General features: G+C 40.0%; 1 protein-coding gene across 1 annotated transcript in view; it reads left to right on the plus strand.

Annotated features, from left to right (window-relative positions):
- The window catches only part of LOC112318208 (complement receptor type 2), a 153,309-nt gene that overhangs the window by 101,838 nt on the left and 29,687 nt on the right, over positions 1 to 21,784 (plus strand). The window contains exons 32-41 of the mRNA XM_053914640.2: positions 3,378 to 3,463; positions 5,700 to 6,095; positions 7,623 to 7,799; positions 7,889 to 7,991; positions 9,995 to 10,080; positions 12,137 to 12,355; positions 13,470 to 13,646; positions 13,732 to 13,834; positions 16,208 to 16,293; positions 20,175 to 20,402. Of these exons, the coding sequence (XP_053770615.1) occupies positions 3,378 to 3,463; positions 5,700 to 6,095; positions 7,623 to 7,799; positions 7,889 to 7,991; positions 9,995 to 10,080; positions 12,137 to 12,355; positions 13,470 to 13,646; positions 13,732 to 13,834; positions 16,208 to 16,293; positions 20,175 to 20,402 (1,661 nt within the window). The remainder of the gene's footprint in view (positions 1 to 3,377; positions 3,464 to 5,699; positions 6,096 to 7,622; positions 7,800 to 7,888; positions 7,992 to 9,994; positions 10,081 to 12,136; positions 12,356 to 13,469; positions 13,647 to 13,731; positions 13,835 to 16,207; positions 16,294 to 20,174; positions 20,403 to 21,784) is intronic.

Raw genomic sequence — 21,784 nt, forward strand, 5'->3', positions numbered from 1 at the left:
CCTTGAGCTGCCTATCTGTAGCTACCAAGTATTGACTACTTGTGTCAGCATCTACTGGACCTGGGTGTGCCTGGGAAGGGCCATTGTCTCTACAAGGGTCGTTTCCTCTAGCTTTGAGCTTGGGTCAGATCTGTAAAAGGACTGAGGCTCCTGAGGTCTGCCACTGTCTCTTATCTGCTCCATACCCCCTCTGAGCTTTCCTGGTCTTCCCCCAGAGATTCCAAACACAGCCTATAAGATGAGTCCATGCCGCCTGCATTTCCACAGCCACTTCCATAGGTGGAAAGCTCTGTCCGGCAACTGGGGTCAAGATGATAGGGTTGGCAGTAGTGTCCAACATTTTGGTGTCTCTGGTCCACCCTGGAATAAGAAGAGTTGTCTTGGGCCACACATTAAATACACAAACATAACGAAAGCTGAAGAGCACAGAAACGGTTTTAAGTAAATATAAGCATTTTTGTTGGCCTGCATTTATAGCCATCCTGTGCTGCATGTGGCCCATAGACCATGGGTCTGGTACTTGGGGATCATGCATTCGGGCACTCAACGAGGGGAAAATGACCCCAGTTTCAAAGGTACCCCCCCCCCAATCTCTACCAGAGTTTCTAACTCTGACTTATCAGGGGAGGGTCTTTTCATTTTCAATTAGGTACAGCCAGTTGTACCTTTTGCAGGAGCAAGGTCAGACACCCCAGGCTCAGGGGGATAGATCAAAAGATTGTCCCATGGGGATGATGCCAGCCTAGGCCATAGGAGGGGGCTGAGTACTTCAACCTGGTGCCAGACACTAGCCTGTGAAGGTTGCATGCTGTGAGTGATCCTGCACTGAGCTTCTCTACCTCCCTTCCCCGCCATTGAACTTCACTGGGCAGGATTATCCAGGACTGGGCAGGGCTTATTCTAATGGTCTCTCATTATGGGTAGTGTCTATAATCCTTTAGAAAAGGGGCAGGTATTTCTTCCCCGTCTCAGGGTAGCAGAGGCTGAACTAGCAGTTGAGATTGTATTTGCCTCCTAACAATGTAGCCACACAGCCTGGCACTTGCCCATCTGACTCCCAGACAGAAACCACCCTACATGGAGACACAGGGACTGGGCCATCTCAGTGACTCAAGAAGTCATGGGAGGGCCACTGGCTGTGTGCTCCAGGTGGGGCGGACTGTCCTCTCTTTCCCAAGCCACACATTATGGTCACTGTCTGGGTCGCCTCCAAAAGCATCTCCACTAAAAAGATAGACCCTTAAAGTCACTTCTGGTTATAGCCAGCAGCTACCTCCGCAGGACCCAAGGATGGCAATGAGGCCCACCAGCAGTCAGAGTCTGGACTGTGAACTCCGCAGGCTGGTGCTATAACCACAGGAGGGCTCTTCCCTGGGAGTTGTGGGGTCTGAATCTTTGAGGCAGACTGCATTCCCACTGACTGCTCCTCCTCCTGTCTCCTTTGCTCTAGGCTGCGGCTCCCTGCATGGGGATGATACCCCACACTCCTAGGAGGATTGTGTTTTGCAGCCATGTTGTCTCTCTGGCTTCTAGGCCACCTCTGCACCTGAATGCAGGGGCTGTCATTTCCTGCATCTCCGCCCGTCTTTCCAGTCCTATGTGGCTTCTACTGTAAATCTTGCTTTAATGTTTCTGATCAGCTAGCCTTCAGTTGGTTGTTCAGGGTGGTGGCTGTGTAATTTAGCTGTGAATTTGGAGGGTGCCAGAAGCGGGTCAGTGCAGCTTCCACCTACTCTGACGCCATCTTGGAATCCACTCCTCTTTATATTTTTAAAAAGATTCAGTTGCACGCTGTTTCTGTAAAACTAGTTGAAAATTGAGAATGTTTGCACGTGAATGAAAAGCACAGTTGTGAAACTAAATATCCTTGATAAACACATTGAATATTGGATAAAATTAGTACAGAAAGTAAGAAAAGGATAACCAAATCCTCTGAGAATTCAGTGCAAAAGAATAAAGAAAGAGACCAAAGAGGAGCTGTGTGTAAGACAGACAGTATGAGGATTAAAAATACCGGTAACAAAATTTACAAGGGAAAGTAAGAAGCCATACCTACCCATCACTAGGGAAACATTCGTATTTCAGGGAAAAAGATTAGATTTGGGTGGCAAACATTCAGCACAGTATTCAGATGACTTATTACAGAATCATACACTAGCAACCTATAAAGATTATCAACCAATGCCATACCAACAAATTTACTTTAAATATGAAAGAAGAAAAATAAAAGAGTTTTAATAACTTCAATAATTCAGAAGGGAAATTCATAACTATAAACCCTGCAAAAAAGTTGATGCCCATTGATATAACTGTGGTCTTTTATATCACTAAATTGCAGAAGATTGTGTTTCTAATGAGCCAAACTTGTATTCATGTCTATAGCCTCCAAATATACATTCACAGAAGAATTACAACACTTAAGTATACATAGTGGGGAAAAACACAGACAATCCAGAAATAATTTTTTAAAAAAGAAAATTGATGAAGTGTAAAAATACTATCAGTGATGTAAATTATGTGAAAACCAAAAAAACCCCCCCACAAATTGTTTAAAAGGCATTGTCAAATATTTTCAACAAAGTTAAGAAACTAAAGGCAATGATAGAACTAATTGTTCAAAATTGAAACTTTGCCGTGTAATAATTAAATAACAATCTCTAAAGTTATAAAATGTATCCATAGAACTTGAAAAAAATGGGAGACAGCAAGAAAACATATGCTATACCTATGTTACATAGTGAATAGGTAAGCTATACATATTTTGATGACACTAAAATTGAGAAAATAGACCTAAGTACGAATGTTTGTGTATATATGCAATATGCACACATGAAATAAAAATTCGACATTTAACTTTCAATTTATTAGAACACCTAAAACACTTCACCTATCTGGTTCCTACATAAAATACAAAGGCTTCTAAATAGAATCAAGAGCACCACATATAATGATACTTACAACAATCATGCCCAAGTTAATATGACATAGCAGTGCTAATTATATATGCATATTAGGAAAATGCAAAGATTTAAAACTAGCAATAATAATAATAATATGAGAAAAATACAGAATTTAAGAGGTAAAGTATTAAACAGGTCTACAAAAGGATTGTTTTATTTTGGTACCTGGTACAATCCATAATGAAGCCAAAAATTAAGAAGCAGAGTATTGCCATGAGAAATTAAAGATGAAAAAGCCCTTGCAATAGTTAGAGAAGAGGAAAGGAGAAACAAGAAAACCCAGATCCAACAAGTGGAGTTTATTTAGGCTGGTCCTTAGACTCCCCCCAGATCACAGGATGACAAATCTGCCTCATATGCCTGCTGTGAGGAAGCTGATGGGAGGTGGATAGGATCATTTTCACTTTTTACCTTTAGGTATCATCTCATTGGTCACCCATCTGCCAAATGTATCATCTCGGGTAATACTGTCATTTGGGATACGGAGCCACCACTCTGTGAACGTGAGTTAAAATCTCTTCCTATTTATCCCGCCAGTTAATCCTAGCATTCATTGCCCCCCTGGAATTACTAAGACTCAGTCTCATCCCTCTTGGCAATGATATTCTTCCAATATTTCAAAAGAAAGTGGTTATATGCTGAAAAGTGCTCCCAGTGCTCTAAGTTTCTAGTTCCTTCTGGTTTTCCTTATCTTGGCATATAATTTATTTAATGCAACCCCCAGCTTCCTCTTTTGTTGGTGGAACATTTCCCAATTTGAAGATCATTCTCTCCAGAGAAGTAAACAAATGCAAAGTTAGTGAAAGTAGCCCAGCTTCCTCTCTGCCAACTCTGAACATCAGGTCATAAGTTGAAGCAGTGGCTCTCTCCCTTCCCCCTTGTTCTTTGAACAATGTCCTGGCATGCTGTCTTCCTGGGAGATGTTTAGAATATGAGCTTCCTACACTTCGGGTAGGAAGAGGAGTGAGCATTTGCAAATTAACAAAGAATGTAAAGAGCTATATAGCCCTGGGTTTGGTGACGACGTGAAGAAATCAACACCCTCAAACCTAAATGCTGGTAGGATAAATGGAAACAAAATTTCTAAGAAGCCAGTCTATGACAGGTGTCAACCCTTAATTGTGTTGAGGCCTTGCATTGAGAAGTTGACATTTTATGATTTATTCTTTAAAAAGAAAGAAGGAGCTTATACCCTTTGCAATGGGATGGATGGAACTGGAGAGCATTATGCTAAGTGAAATAAGCCAGGCGGTGAGGGACAAATACCATATGATCTCACCTTTAACTGGAACCTAATCAACAAAACAAACAAGTAGGCAAAATATAACCAGAGACATTGAAATTAAGAACAATGTAACAATAGCCAGAGGGGAGTGGGGAGGGGATAGTGGGGAGAGGGGTCTATAAGGAGCTACTATAAAGGACACAAAGACAAAATCAAGGGGGAGGGTAGAGGTGGGGGAGGGAGGTGGGACTGGCTGGGGTGGGGTAGAGGGATGGGGAGAAAATACAGACAATTGTAACTAAATAAAAAAAATTTAAATTTAAATTAAAAAAAAGTAATTCCCATGTTTTCTTGCAAGGGTATGGCTATACAAATATTTACCTACATTATTTTTTGTGATAGTGAAAAAGCCAAAACAATGTAAATGTTGATCATATTTCAGTGTTTCAGAAATAAGGATCTCCGAACAGGTGTGAGATGATCCTTTGGAATTAGGAAGAAAATACAATTTCTGATTGTATTTACTTTCATTTTGTGCTTAAAAAATTTCTGTGTATCTGCTTTTAAAGCACTGAATACATTAGTACTTTGTATGTACATATTATTTCCACCTAAATAAATATACACACAATAAGAAAAATCAAAGGAATGGGACATGAGTTTTGCAAGCAAAATACAAAAAGTTTAAAATATGCCAGAATTCATGAGCCAGGAGGGCCAGCTCTTGAAATGAAATTGTACAGTACCTTGTTACACTGAAATATTATGAACACAACAGGGATATCTTGGAAAGCATATGGCGTGTGTGTCTCCGTGTATTAAAGATGACACAGCAAAGAGTTATCCATGGTGCTTCTACATAATGGACTTAAAGATAATTTTCATTTGTATTTTATAAATTCTCTACAAGAAATATGTATCTTCTTAAATATTCTTAAAGTAAAATAAATAAATAAATAAATATATTTCTACATTAATGTATACCTCCCCAAAATGATAGAAATTATGTTGCATGCTTTGGAATGCTTTAAAATGCCTGAGAGTAATCTGAAACTTAAATATTATATTTCATTTGTCCATAAAATGACGTGTGGTTTTTATAGTGTTTTTCTGAGTAGCATTTTGGTACATTTTCCCCACTTCTATATCCTCCATTTTTCTGACTCAATATTGGCAAAATATACCTATATCCTTAATATTCACACTTTGCAAATTACTAGCATATACTAGAACACATATCCAGTATTTTTATTTCTTCTGAATCTGTGGTTATTATGTCATGTATAATATTTTATGTCTGTGGTTTATCTCTATTTTATGAATTGTGCCAGATATTTTGTTTTTATTTATTTGATACATGTCAGTGCATTAGAAAAGATTAGACAGAAGCAGAGGTGTTGTGAACATTCACATTTGGTAAACTGGATTTTTTAAAAACCTGATTGCCAAAATGTATAAATATAACTTTTAAAAAAGATACTGAGGTTTAGTCTAACTTGCTGTCCCCTCTTTAGGTATTCATTGCAGGCCACCCCCAGCCATCGCCCATGGAGATTTCGTTAGCAGCAACAGAGAGTACTTTCCGTACGGAATGGTGGTGACCTACAGCTGCAGCCACACAAAGAGAAGGGAAAAGTTTGTCCTTGTGGGTGAGAAGTCAATATATTGCACCAGCAAAGACGATGGTTTTGGCACCTGGAGCGGCCCTCCACCTCAGTGCCTCATACCTAATACGTGCACCCCTCCAGACGTTGAAAATGGAATAAGGGTGTCTGAGAACAGAAGCTTCTTCTCCTTAAATGAAATCGTGAGCTTTAGGTGTGAGCCTGGCTTTGTCATGAAAGGCCCCTCCAGTGTGCGCTGCCAGGCCCAAAACAGATGGGAGCCGGAGTTGCCCAGCTGCTTCCGGGGTGAGTCTGGCTGAGGCTTTGAAGGGGCCTGCAGAGGACCCCAGCTGTAGGAGGACCAGGGTATTGGAGCATGTTCTGGGGGGAAGCAGCATGGTGAGCAGTGTGAGTAAAGTTTCTTGGGACAAAGCATGAAATAAAGAAGGGATATGTGTGTGCATGTTCTGTGCTCCTGCCTTCATCTGGAGAAGCAAGAGCACAATAATCAAGTAAGGAGATATTTGGGACTCTCATATTGAATAATTCTGAGGCCACAGCACTGGCTGTCAGTTATGTGGAAAAAATGATGTGAACTTTCTGGTCAACTGTGTGATAAGTCCTTACTGTGTGATAAGTACTTTACATGCATTATCTCATCAACTCTTTACCACCTTCCTGTGAATTAGTGTTAAACATTTATCTATATGACAGTGAAGTTAGCTTGGTCTTTCAGAGGTTGAGAAAATCGTCCAATCAGGTGCCAGTGAGTGGCATACCCGAGAACATAGTGCATGTGTGTCAACCCTGGAGCCTGAATGCTGTGGTTCTTTCCACATTTCTATCAGCACCCATCACGGAAAGGAGGACTGCTTACCAAGACCAATACCCTAGCTTCACAATACTCACAAGGACCTTAGGGTGTGTCTATTCTGTTCTACATCCTACATTCTACCATTGGGAGTCTGAAGTTAAAAGTGAAAGTAGCTTCCTAAAAGACAAAGAGATTTTTCATTCCTCTTTCATTAGATATCAACTAGGTTGACATTCAAATGAGCTCTCCTGCCCTAAGCACACGTCAAAAGGGCTGATTATGGAGGCATCCAAACCTTGACTCACATAGTCTCTAAGCATTGTGCCCTCTCATTACAAGGACCGTCATATTGAGGGCTTGTGTTCTTGTTGCCTTGTTTTGTCCTCTTATGCCATAATTGCTGGCATAGGAGTGGCTTGGTAAGTAATTGTGGCTGATACACAGGGATAGAGATAAAGCTCACAGTTGTTCCACCAACCTGTATTAGCTTCTGCAATCACCAATAGAGCACCTGGGAGGACAAACAGACAGAGATATTAATATGAATTTTAGTACACTTCACTCATAAGAATGTGATACCAGAGATGAAGGGAAATCTGTTAAATAGATTTACACTCAGGCAATCTTCTCATTGTCTGAAAGATTGAGTTGTAAATTAGATGACCTTTAGCAAATATGTGCATGGCGAAGCCACCAATACAAATGACTTTGTACTAAAGCGCCAGCACCATAAGAAGTGGTCCCGTGCCTGGTGGACTGATGGATATGTTTTAAACCTTGTGTGGGGAAAGGGTAGGTTCTGACTCTCTAGCTCTTACTCATGTGTGGACTTTGGCTACATCTCTCCCTTCTTAACTTCCACATGAGTAGAATGCAGAGGTTGAGGATGCAGTTGTCTTTCCTGGTTAGACCTATATGGCTCTAATTATCCTGGAGTCTCTTTACTCCTTAGTAGAGTTAATTTAGCAAAAAACTATTTCCCCATAATTCAAAAGAACTTTTACTTGTTCTTTCCTCAGTATGTCAGCCGCCTCCAGAAATCCTTCATGGTAAGCACTCCCTAAGTGACAGGGACAACTTTTCCCCTGGGCAGGAAGTGTTCTACAGCTGTGAGCCCGGCTATGACCTCAGAGGGCCTGCCTCTCTGCGCTGTACACCCCAGGGGGACTGGAGCCCCGCAGCGCCCATATGTGCAGGTACATAAACTCTTGTCTCCTTTGAAACTTTTAGCTTGGGGCTTTATTCTCCTCCTGCCTGTGTTATCTCTGTTTTCCTTTTTCTCCAGTGAAATCATGTGCCAACTTCCTGGACCAACTTCCTAATGGCCGTGTGGTCTTTCCACTTAATCTGCAGCTTGGAGCAAAAGTGTCCTTCATTTGTGAGGAGGGGTGAGTGTGAGCTTGCCAGGCCTTCTGGAGACAGAAACTGGACTTCGAAGTTAATTCAAAAGGGGAGGATGGCCGTGGCTAAAGAAACAAAACAAAACCCAGGAGCATAAAATTTTGAAAGTGTGTAAGAAAAGTAAGAGTAAGATTTTCCTGCTGCTGTTTTCTTCTAGGACTTTTATGGTGTGATGACTTATATTTACGTCTTTTATCCACCCTGAATTTATTTTTGTGTTTTGTGTAAGTTGGTGATCGAGTTTCATTTTTTTGCATGTAGCTGTCCAGCTCTCCAAACACCTTTTGTTGAAGAGTCTTTTTTGACTCCATCTTATGCTTCTTCCCCCTTTGTCAAATATTAATTGACCATAGAGATTTGGGCTTATTTCCAGGCTCTCTGTTCTGTTCCATTGGTCTATGTGTCTGTTCTTATGCCAGTAGCAAACTGTTTTGATTATAGTGGCCTTGTAATTCAGTTTGACATCAGGCATTTGAGACAGCATGGATGGAACTGGAGAGCATGATGATAAGTGAAATAAGGCAGGCAGTGAGGGACAAATACCACATGATCTCACCTTAACTGGAACATAATCAACAAAAGAAAAAAGCAAGCAAAATGTAACCAGAGTCACTGAAAGTAAGAAAAATTTGACAGTAACCAGAAGGGAGGTGGGAGGGATTAGTGGAGGGGAGGGTTTTCAGGAACTACTATGCAGGACACATGGACAAAACCAAGGGGGAGGGTGGAAGCAAGGGAGGAAGGGGGTTTGGCTGGGGTAGAAGGGAGTGGTGGGGGGAAAATGCAGACAACTGTAATTGAACAACAATAAAATTATTAAACCAGAAACCAAAAACAAACAAACAAAAAGAAAATAAGAATAATAAACAGGTGGACTTAATGACGTGAGCTAAGAAGGAAAAAATTGAGACGTATATAAAATGGCATATAAAAAGACAATACGATGAATGGTTATGAATGCATGTGTTAAACATTGTGTGAAAAAAGACATATTTTCCAAGCAGAGAAGGTTAAAAATAATTTGGAGAGTCCCAAGAAAGGTTTGATATGTTACAAAAAGCTTATTTAAAATAATTAAGATTATTTAAGCATTATCAGTCATTTCTTTAACCATTAAAAGTGAAATTTGTAAGAGGAGCAAAAGTATAAGAGTAAGCATTTTGATCTAACCCTACATCTACTGGTTGGTGGTGGGCTCAGGGCTCTGAAATGGGATCATGGTGGCTGATGTGATGTTGTAGGTAAGGTCATTACCTTGTTTGTGAGAATCTGGTGCTCTTCAGTGTGTGCGCATGTCGGCATGGGGAGGGTCAAGTGTGAGCAATGAAAGACCTGGCTCGGGCTGCTCCAGAGAACCCTGGCAGGCACCCCAGGCCAGTACCCAATAACATTTAGGAGCCACCAAGGTCCCATGTAACATTGAGAATTCTGGATGCTTTCATACAAGCAATTGCTGAGGTCCTTTCCTCTTCCCCTGGAGTATTCAAACCTACTCTCCAGTGGCCCAGCGTGCTGTTGTGAGCCTCCTTCACAGCCATCACATATGTAGAGACAAAAGAACAGTCTTTTGTTCTCTTTGCAGTTATTCTCTGTTTTCTCAGTCCAAGCTGGGAGCTGTTTTAGTTGCTCTCTCAGTATCAGAATTAGGCGACCATGGCGTTAGAAGACTGAGTTTCCCATCAGGGCAATGAGGACATTCATCAGGTTGGTCTTGGAATGATGACCTAGAGATTCACTTCTTAGAGTCTGAGTCCAGGATGAAGGAGACGGCAGCTCTGCTGTGACTGCCTTCTTCAAGACTGGGACTCCATATTATGTGACCAGCTAATAGGGCTTGACTGTTCTCCCCTACTGGAGGCTGTGATGTGTCCGGATTGGAGGGGCCTCCAAACCCCTGCCACCTGTTGGTTTCACATGCTGAGAGCTTTGGCACAGTGAATGGCATTTTGGCTAAACCAGCTCACCTATTCACCGCCTTGTTCTTCTTTAGATTCCGTCTAAAAGGCAGTTCTGCTAGTCATTGTGTCCTGGCTGGAATGGAAAGCCGTTGGAATAGCAGTGTCCCTGTGTGTGAACGTGAGTAGAAAGACGAACACTTTAGGACCATTTCTTCCTTATCCTGGTAATTATTTTGACCTATGGCCACCCCCGCGTGGTCTTCTGTTTCTTCATCTGAAGCATTGGGAAATAGTTGCTGGCTTTATGTGTGTTTATCTGTGATCAGTTTGCTGTGAAGCACTCTGCTGTGCACCATGAGTTTGGGGAAGCATTTGCACTCTCCCTGTCAGTTTGAATTCTGTGCGCTATGTGATCTATGCTAGTTCCCCTTTAGGTCAAGAGGGATTAAATAATGTGAAGCTTTGATGATTTTTTTCTTCTTTACTTTCCTAGTTTTTTTTCTTTTTCATTTTTTTCTACCCTCAGGATGCAACCACTCTACAATTTTTGTATTTGTTTTCTAACATATATATATATATAAAACATTTTTTCTTTAGATGGACATCACCACTTCCATTTTGTATTTTACCAGTTGTCTTTTGTTGTATTTTTATTACCATTCATCCCCCCTAATGCTCTTCCACCTCCAGTCACCCCCTGGACCCTGGCAGTCATCACACTGTTGTCGTCCTTCATACGTTTTTTTCCTTTTAGCTCAGTGCTTTTCCCCCCACCTCCTGCCCAGAACTGTCAACCCATTCTCTATCTATGAGTCTGTCTCTATTAAAAACTTCATTCTTTCTCACAACTATTTACTCAGTACATACTATGTACTTGATGTTCTTCTCAGCACTGATGTTATAGCAGTGAACCAGTTAATTCCCTCTCCCCATATTATTTATACGCAAGTGGGGAGATGATCAGGAAATACAAAGAACAAATAAGTGTTATGGATTGATAGGTCAGAGAAATGAAAGAATGAAGGGAAAGTCAGGGCAGCGTTTCAGCGGGCAAGCACTTTAAAACTCCTTTGCTCTCAAAATGTGTACCTAAATGAATTATGTTGAAAGAATCAGAGGTAATAAGCTGATTCAGAAAATGATTCTCCAATGTGTACTGTCAATACCAAGTTCTTCTATTCTGCCCATTTATATATTGCCCAATAGAAGACAAGACTTTGTTTGTCTTTTCTTATTAAAAATTGGAATATATTTACACACATATGTATATATAAAATATTACTACAATGTTTATTTTGCCAGAAACCTACTCAGACATCAAATGTAGTTTTCCTACTAAAACGTATGAGAATAACTTACGTGTAGATGTCTTCTATCCATGAAACCCAATGTTTTTGATGAGACATAATAAGGGACTGGCCTTGTGACATGAATTAGAGCTCACTTATTGACTGAACTATCTGTCTTATTTCTCATGACTCTTCCTAGTTGAAGTAGCTTCTTCCAAACCCTAAGCCTAGTTAGAAATGCCCATTAGAAGTGAGGAGGGAACTGTTTTAAACAGACAAGCAGATAATAGAGAGAAGGAATATTTGAAGCCTTGGCAAAAGTAAAGAAGAAAATTAAATCATAAACAGATTCCTACATTTAAAAAAACAAAGGAATCCGAATGTCTTAGATTTATCACAACGACCAAAGATGCTTCAATTCATTGTGTCAGCACGCTGTCATAATCAAGATTGATGGACAGTATAAATAAATTATTGAGGAAGAGTTTCATACCTTTAGGGTGATTAGTATAAGTGGATATATTACGGAACTATTTCTTGAGAATGTCAGCTCCTTGGAGGACAATGAGTTTATCATGCTGTATGCCAGGGCCCTGATGAGTGGCTGCCACAGAGTAACTGCTGAACTAGTATTTATTAAGTACCTGAATGAGTTAGATTTTAAAGGGTTATTTCTTTTTTAAGTCTTTGAACTTAATTTAAAGGTGTAAAATTTTATAATCCAAAAGACTTAACTATCAAGGAGATTCATGATAAACCCATTTCTTTTTACTTTTTCATGAAAAATGACATTGAGATCTTATTTCATTTGTCTCATCTCATCAAAGGCCTACACCAAAGACGGACTATCATAAATGCTTTTTAGATAGCACCAACTCTAATGACTGTGGGATACCTCTGGAGAAAACTCTTCAATGAAACTTACAGCCTTTGCCTTCTTTCCAGAAATCTTATGTCCAAATCCACCAGATATCCGTAATGGAAGACACACAGGAAAAGCCCTGGAAATCTTTCCTTATGGAAAAGAAGTAACTTACACATGTGACCCCCACCCAGACAGAGGGACACCCTTCAATCTCACTGGGGAGAGCACCATCCGCTGCACAACTGACAGTCAAGGGAACGGGATTTGGAGTGGCCCTGCCCCTCGCTGTGATCATCCAGGTTTGTGCACAGTACCCCACGTCCTACATGGCTCCAGAATACCTAGAACAGAGCATCCAAAATATTGTAATTACAGCGTCATGTTTTTTTTGTGCATGGACACAATCAAATGCTAAATCAGTAATAAATGACTTTACAATGTGTCAACATGAAAGGTTATGATGACTCTAGAGTCTACAGGGTTGGAGAAAAGAGAGCAAGGCAGTGGGTGGTGGCTCTAATTCTACCTAGAATTGGAGGAAAAATGTTTTCAAAACATAGGAATTGAAAGCAAATACCTAAGGACCTTAACTCACGTAAGTTATGACATCCACAGATTTGAAGGGAAGCTCAGGCCAGGAGAGAGCAAAGCCTGGCAAATCACATTTAATTGCCTTGTAGACAATCGAGATGGATTTTTTCAGCCAGTTTGGTCTAGGTTGTAAATGAAAATAACACTTATTTGGTTCCTTGCCTCCAGTAATTTTAGTCATTGAATTCTTGTCACTTTAGTAGATGGGAAGTGAATAAGAATATGAACCCAAAGGAAAATGCAAGGTAAAGAGAGTGTATGTTTCTAAGGTCTGGAGAAGGTTTCCTAAGACACCCAACCCCTCTAAGACATCCATCTTCACATAAAGATGGAAAGGAGAAAGTGAATTGTAGAAGGGACGCGTGTCTTGCCATTTTTGCTGACCACTGAGAAACTGAGAGAAAAGAACAATCCTAAAAGGAAACGACCAAAAGCAAGTTTCTCAGAAGTCACTCATTCCCTCTCTGTCCTCCTCCACCACCATGGCTTCAATGTCAGGTGCACTTATGAGCCTGTTTAAGAATGTAGAGACCTGGTCAGTATTTACTGAATCTGTAGTGAGAGACAAGTCTTCCCTTAAGTTGTATGATTTTCTTTTTCATCAGAACCCTATCTGAGCGCTTACTTGCTGTAAGAACTTTGGCTATATCTCTCCCCTATTCTTAACTTCCGCAGAGGTTGGGGTATCATTTGTCTTTCTTGGTTAGACCTAAACCACTCTAATTATCCTAGAGTCTCTAACTCCTCAGATGGGTTAATAAGATTTAGCAAAAAAATATTTCCCCATACTTGACAAGAACTTTTTACTTGTTCTTTCCTCAGTATGTCAGCCACCTCCAGAAATCCTGCATGGTACGCACTCCCTAAGTGACAAGGACAACTTTTCCCCAGGGCAGGAAGTGTTCTATAGCTGTGAGCCCGGCTATGACCTCAGAGGGGCTGCCTCTCTGAGCTGTACACCCCAGGGGGACTGGAGCCCCACAGCGCCCAGATGTGCAGGTGCGTACACTCACACTAATATGGTTACAGATGAATCTCTTTGCATCTCATATTAGCAGACTTACTCTTGACTTTTTTTCTTTAGTGAAATCATGTGCTGACTTCCTGGACCAGCTCCCTAATGGCCACGTGCTCTTTCCACTTAATCTTGAGCTTGGGGCAAAAGTGTCCTTCATTTGTGATGAGGGGTAAGTGTGACCTGGATTAGAGACAAGAGACTCAGTACTGAATGCTAATTTGCTGACACCCTGGGCAATGGGGATTTACCTAAGATGGGGGCTGCCTGATGGAAAGACATACTGAAAGAGTGTAATGTCTAAAACAGTGATTGAGAAGTATGGTAAGAACTCTATGGAATCATGAACAGATATTTTTAAAGGAAAATGTGTAAATAACTGAACAGTAGAACTGTAACAACAGATCTTAACTATTTAGGTGGGACATTAAGTGTATGGATAAATAGTAATTTGTGGATAGGAAGAGAAACATATTCCGGAAAGATTGATTTTTTAAAAAGTTTGATATATTAAAAAGTTTATTTATAAGATAAGTAACATGCATGGACAGTTTTGGGATATTTTTAAACTGATAGGCATTTGGAATAGAAATAAAAGACTAAGTAGAAGTATTTTATAATCTGACTAAGTCATCTAATTGCTATTAGGTTGGTTGAAGGAGCCTGAAGACTGGTGGTCATGTTTCAAGTAACATCATTAACATTTTGTGTGAATCTAACTGATCTCAGTTTTACATTCCAACATCATTAAGAGATCAATAGCATGTAGTACAAAGCAATTGTTCTCAGTGTATTCCATCCAACTGATAGCCATTGGTACCAATTAAATGCAAATGGGAATCATCAATTTAGGGTGCACTGAAGGAGGAGGCTTTATTGAAACAGCTCAGTTGTGATGCAAAACTGCTTTGAAATAAATAGCACGGCTATGAACAACTCAATTGTGATACAACTTGGTTGTAGAACAACACTACTGCTAAACAGCTCAATAGTGTTATAGCTCAGTTATGATACGCCACGGATGTGGACAGCACGGCTGAGAAGTGGCCCTGGAGCAAAGTGGCCTGGGGGCCCTCTCCAGAAGATCAGGCAAGACAGCCCCAGCCAGGGAAATACAGCCTTTAGTGAAAAGGGAAAGGGTGCTTCCTGAACCAGAGGGGAGCTGACTTACATAGACAGAAGTCCCTTCCCTGGTTCATAATTGGTTAATTAACATGTAAATGAGGACTCCAAAATCCACACAGTTTGGTTAAAAAAAAAAAACAAACCCAAAACATTGGTCAGAATGCGGCCACTCTAATTGGTAGGTGGAGATGCTGAGAATATAGCTGTGCAACTCCAAATGGGTGAGGACGGACTCTATGGCAAGAACACAGTGCAAGGCAACAGTTGAGCGTGGTAGGCAGGCAGGCAGTTCAGTGCAGACAGTTCTCCCTGAAGCATGGCTTGCATGAGAGGCCCCTGTTTAGCAATGGCTATTAGGTTCTGTTTATAAATTTGAGCTCTTTTTTTTTTAGGATTTCTTTTTTTTTTATTGTTCAAGTACAACTGTCTCCATTTTCCCCCCACCATTCCCCACACCCCAGCCATCCTCAACTCCCACCCTTGATCCTACCCCACTTTGGTTTTGTCCATGTGTCCCTTATAGATGTTCCTGAAAACCCTTCCCCCTTTCCCCCCCATTATCCCCTCCCACCTCCCTTCTTATTCCTGTCACTTTGTTCTTAATTTCAATGTCTCTGGAACCTAATCAACAAAACAAACAAGCAAGCAAAATAAATTTGAGCCTCTTAAACATTTGGATCCCTCCTAAATGGGTACATATGTTATTGGGGTCAACAATTCCAAGGACTCCTTGACTGCCATTAAATAACACTCAAAAAAGACCTGGAGGCAAGTCAGAAGACCAATTGTGTGACAATAAACCAGATGTTTTAGGATAATTGTGCTCTAAGGAAATCTCTCTTCTTACCTTTTCTTCTTTTTACTAGTTAATTGGACTCTACTCTTTAATAATCCAGATATACCATATGTATCATTAAGGAATATTCCAAATGTATTGGCAAAAAGAACAGTCTCTGATATCTTTCCTCATGTTCTATGATTTGACAACTGAAATCAGGAGCTATTTTCTTCCTGGTCCACTAAGAATAGGAAATGCTACATTTTGCATTCGAGGACAAAGTTCCTCCTAATGACAAAAAGGGGGCTGTCAGAGAAAAGTCAGGGAAAGATGGACTCCTGAAGATCTGGGACCAGATCGAGAAAATGCCTGTCTATGGTTTTTGTTCCTTCTTCAGTACAGGCCTGTCACTTCCTGAGCTTTCACAGTTACTGCTTTATCCCTCACTGGAAGCTACATTTTCGAAATGTTTTGGTTTCTGAACCTCTCTCCTGGGAAACCAAATGAGCTGAGCTTTTTAACCTTGGGTTTTACTTAGGAATTATATTGTATTTTAGCAGAAAGCAAGAAGCCGAGATGTAGCAAAGAATGGAATAGGGAAATGGTATGCTCACCCAAGTCACGACTGCTTTTGTTCCTTAGGTTTCATTTAAAGGGAAGTTCTACTAGTTACTGTGTCTTGGTTGGAATGAAAAGCCTTTGGAATAACAGTGCTCCTGTGTGTGAACGTGAGTAGAAGGAATATCTGTTCAGGTCTGCAATTTTGTCTTTTTTTTTTTTATTCATTTTCTTACTATGATTTTGTCCCATGAAATTATCAAGTGTCTGCTGCTCTGTTTATCTTCATTTTTGACAGAAACATTTCTTTGTTGTATTAGTTAAAAGGAACGTGTTTTGGAAAAGTGACCCTGAGCATCATTTGGATGGTTTTTGGTACCATCCAAAAAATATTTGGTAGCGCACTACATGCTCTAAATGGGAGAAGGGCTTTATAGGTGGAGAGAAATCTGTGCCCTGAGCTTTGTCAAATTTTCCTTTTTTTCCTGTAAGAAGTGATGAACACACTCCAGCCTTTCTATCATTTTCTGAATCACCCATTCATTTCTGTACATATTTTTTTAGCACCTTCTATGTCCCAAACAGCCTTCTGGACTCCTGGATTATGCCTATAAACAAGACAGACTAGGTCCCTGCTCCCATGTTTGTATTCTTGGACAGAAATAAAGATTCTTAAAAATAGCAAGTAAACAAGGAAACACAAATAAACAATTTCAGATAATATTAAGTGTTATTAAGGAAAGAACCAAGGTAATGTAATAGAATAGTTATGTGAATAGGAATAAGGAATGCCAGGGAAAGAATAAAGTTTCCTTTTTAATTAAGGGGATTAAGGAAGTCCTCACTGAGAAAGTAATTGCTCTCATTTAAGCTTTGAGAGCAATTAGTTGTCTACCAAAGTTAATACGTAGAGGAAGAACCTTCCATTCAGATGGAGCACAGAGTAGAGAGAAAAGTTCCAAGGCAGAAATATCTTGGCATTTTCTTTGAAAAGCCTGTCCTAACATTTTCTCAGAAGCTTATATGGCTTTTGTAGGGTGAGCAAATACAACAGTAGTAGAAGGGGATAAAAGAAATCTGTAAGAACTTGTTTTCACTCTGAGCAAGATGGAAAGCCATTGGAGTATTATGAGTAGAAAAGTAACGCAATCTAACTTGCTTTTAATAATATAACTCATTACTCTAGAGAGAACTAAGTTGACAAGGGTATATCTTAGATAGAGATTCCCCAGAACGAGTACCAGAAGGAATCTTTATGTTACAATGTTCCATTGGAGGGCTGCAATCCCAGAGCTGCAAAGTGAAGGATGAGAAAAAAGGAGGCAGGGAGGAAAAAACAGCAAGTAAATAAAAGATACTATGTTACCAAGGTGGCCAGAAGCCTCACAAGAAAACAAGCTGGTTGTTTGGTCACATAGAACATCTGTATGGAACCAAAACTCTTTATCATAAAGAGGAAAAGCAGCCTATCTGTTGGATCCTTTCTGTCTCCTGTCTCACGTTTATCCCAAGAATGGTTAAGCCCCTGGCTTCCATGTTTTGTTAACTCATCCCTCCGTTCAGACTCTGGGGACCTCACGTGACCTGTGCATGGTACTCAATCTAAGCCTAGAAGTAGAAGAAGCCAAAGTGGTCATGGATCCAGTCGTATTAGCTTGGATGTGGGAGTTGCATTGACCTCCACTGTGGTAGAATAGCAGAGGCTGTTCAGGTGCCCGTCTTTCACCCTTGCGGAGGCTGACACAGCCAATGTTGTTTGTAAGTGAGGTAACAGTGGTATCAGTCAGCACACTTGACTAGGAAAGCAGCTGAGTGGCCCAAAGTCAGCTATAGCCAAGAAAGTCTGAGGGTGCAAATTGGGAAGCTACTGCAAAAGTCTAATCACAAATGTTGGCCCAGGATACCAGTGGAGGAGGTGATAAGAAATGCTCAAATTATGGATACATTCGGAAGGTAGTAATGACACAATTTTTTGATGGGTTACACATAGAGATTACAATAGAGACTAAATGAGGTCACCTAGGGAATGAGTGTGGCCAGAGAACAATAGAAGCAGGGGCTAAGTTCTGTCAATCCAACACTAAGAACTCAGAAACATGAGAAGGAATGTGCAGAAGAGATGAAGAAGCAGCTGGTACATTAAGAGAAAAACCAGGAGGATGAGCATATCTTGAAAGCCAAGTGAAGAAATTCTTTTAAGAAGATGAGACCAAGCAACCATTTCAAATTCTACACACAAATCAAATAAGATGAGGACATTAAATTATCATTGGGTTTGGTGACTTGGAGGTAATGAGTGAGCGTGGTAAAAGCAGTTTCAGTAGGGTTGTGGGGGCATGTGCTCGATTGGAATGAGTTCAAGGGAGAATGAAGGGGAGTAAAAATTCATAGACAGCATCCTTTTTTTAATAAAGGATCGTTATTCTTATTTATTGAAAATTTCAATTTTAAAAGTCTTCAAAATAATAACAACTTAGAAAATTCGAGCCTGTGTAAGAAGGCACATGACAGAAGAGGAACTGAAATGCCTCTAAGGGCAGCAGTTTAATTACAGGGTAACAGAAACCCATTTATAGAGTTTTGTAAACAATACAACTATGTAGACACTGCTCTCAGGTTAACATGGCTTCATTTCCTTTATATTGTTGTTTAGTGTGTGAGTGGGGACATATCCTAGTTGATAAGATATAGCTTCAAGTATTGAAAGGTCTTTATTTTAGAGTGACATGTATGTAAGCATGTTTCGGGGACTTGGCCTTTCTGATGAGAGGCCCTCGGTACTCTGGGTAATAGACAACATCTTAAAGGAGTTCTAATGTAAAGGATGTAGAGAAATGAAACCATAGCTGCAGGAGGAAATTGAATTAAGGGAGTTATTTTTTTGTTTGTTTGTTTTTAAGATGACAGTGAGTTAAATACAGACACACTACCAAAACATCCAGTCTGTCTATTTATTTCTTCACTAAATCAAACAGAATGTTGTTTCATCTTCTGATCATAACTATTGAAAAATAGGTTTTTATAATAGAATTTTTCACGTGAATATTTTGCTTTAAAATTATTTGTACTTTTGTACTGATTTATATAATGAAACTTGATAATTTGATCTTTCATATTTGAAAGTCAACTAGTGGAAAGTCTTAACTTTCCTAAAATATAGTTATGAGTCATGAAAAAAAAGAAAAAAAACACTCTTGCCAACCCAAAGTTATACCTAAGATTGCTTGCTAGAGTATAAACGTTGATTGAGCTACTCCACCCTGGGGTTAGTTTATCCCTGATTCTATCAAGATGCAGTATCCTCTTCCCAAATACAAATCAAACCAGAGGGGAAAGGAGCTTCTCCAAATTGTTTCATTCAAAAGAAGAAATGTGTGTTCCCTCAATGAGGAATAAAACCTGGAAAAACTAGTATCTCAAAAGTCATAACATTGCTGAGCTTTGGAGCATCACAGAAGTATGGCGGGTGTTTCATTTTATTGTGACATTACTGTCACCATTTTGTTTCTGAGAATAACAGCCTCAAGTCATCGGGAAAGGATTTCATCACTGATAAAGAAATAGTACACGCATAATATATTTTGAAGGATTTCTCTAGGATGAAGGTCCTTGATGTTCAAAGAGCTTGTCTATCTTGTGCTTGATATACAGCAGGTGTTCAAAAATCTGCTTTTTGAGTTAATGGATGATTTTCTTATTAAGTCAATGATTTTCTTGTTAATGTGGTTAAGAAGATTTTTGTTTACTTTAAATGAATAAGCTCTCAATTATCCAGAAATCTTAACTCTCTGAAGATTCAGGATGCTAAAGTCACTTTTGGACTTTTGTAATAAACATTGATTTAGGTGTCATTTCATTTATCTGCATCCCAGCAAAGAACTAACATATTTATTTTTCAGTCTATACTCTCCCTAAGAGTGTGATAGATAACTGTATTGGAATTCTACATAACTGTAGAATCCCATAACTGTAGAATCCCATAACTGTAGAATCGAGTCAAATTAAAATGTAAACATTATAATTTAATTTATGGCTATTGTCTTCATTCTAGAAATCTTCTGTCCAAATCCTCCTGCTATCCTTAATGGGCACCACACAGGAATTTCTCTGAGAAACATTCCCTATGGAAAAGAAATATCTTACACATGTGACCCCCAACCAGACAGAGGGATGACCTTCCATCTCATTGGGGAGAGCACCATCCGCTGCACAAGTGACAGTCAAGGGAATGGGATTTGGAGTGGCCCTGCCCCTCGCTGTGAGCTTCCTGTTTCTCCTGGTCAGTACCCCCCTCCACATACCCTAAATGGGATTCAGAACATCTGAAGCAGATCCTTCATAATTCTATAATAAGATTATAATATTTATTTGTGAGTTTATCTTTGTCATAAGTGGAAGTGTCAATATTTCTTCCATAGCTAAAACAGATGGTTACAGCAGTGCCTAGCTATGTTTGAGTAGGGAAGATGCTAATTAATAATTCATCCTGCCGGTCAAGCGGTAAGGAGAGTAGGGTAAGAGGCGAAAAGAGTCCGGGCTGGGAGAAGGCAGTAAGCACTTCCTGTGTGAATCAGGAAGAAAAATGTATTTGTTGAAGAGGACAGGAAGACAAACATCTATGAACACTAAGAAATATCAAAATAACTAAGAAACGCTCTCTACAAATTCATGGGCATGCAAAAAATAAAACTGGCAATATGGATATTATTTATTAGCTAGTCTTATGCTGGTCTTATTAGCTAGTCTTATTTATTAGCTTAGTCTTATGGGTAAGTAACAAAGATGACTCACTTTACCTTTGGATCTAAAGACATCAACTCAAAGTAGACTTGTTTGTCAGCTTACCTCTGGACCCCATTTTAATCTTTGTCCTTCAACTCTGGGAATGAGAAGAAGCAAAGAGAGATCAGCTCAAGTAAAATAGTATGAAAAGGAAGTGACTATTCCTTTCTGAGGCCTGGAGCAGATTGCCTGGTCCTTGAGGCCTGACTGTAGACCTTCTTAAGAATGGAACCTGGAGTAGACTCAGGTGTGGCACCAGCCTTGGAGTACCACGTGCCCTTCAGGGGAGTCCTCAGAGAGAAGAGCAATCCAATGAGAAAAGGCCACATGTGATCAAAAGCATTTAACCTTTCTTTGAGCTCCCTCATCCTTCAACTGGGCTGTATAGATCAGAATCTAGTGAGATTTCTTTAAATGCAAATGCATAGACCCCAGCCAGGCTCACTGAATTGGCAACAAAAGCAGTCTCTTCCAAAGAAAAGATAGCTGAGTTCAGACTCTATTTCAAAATATGCAGCACACAATATACCTTCTCACAAAGAATGCATAGCTTCTTAGAGGGTGCAACTTAATAACTTCATATGTTTTGTTCTTGTCCTTAAATGTCTAGTTTAGCGGCAGAAAGAGAAGAATGGTCTATTAGTTTTCTAGGGCCACTATAACAAATGACCAGAAACTAAGTACCTTAATAATAGAAATTTATTCTCTCTCGGATCTGGAGGCTAGAAGTCTGAAATCAAAGTGTTGGCAGGGCCCTATTCTCCTCTACAGCTCTAGACAAGAATCCTTCTTTGCCTTTTCCAGCTTCTTAGTGGTCCTGGATTGTGGATACATCACTCTAATCCCTGACTCTCTCTTCATATGGCCTATTCCCCTGTG

Source organism: Desmodus rotundus, chromosome 12, assembly GCF_022682495.2.
Source record: "Desmodus rotundus isolate HL8 chromosome 12, HLdesRot8A.1, whole genome shotgun sequence".
NCBI lineage: Eukaryota > Metazoa > Chordata > Mammalia > Chiroptera > Phyllostomidae > Desmodus > Desmodus rotundus.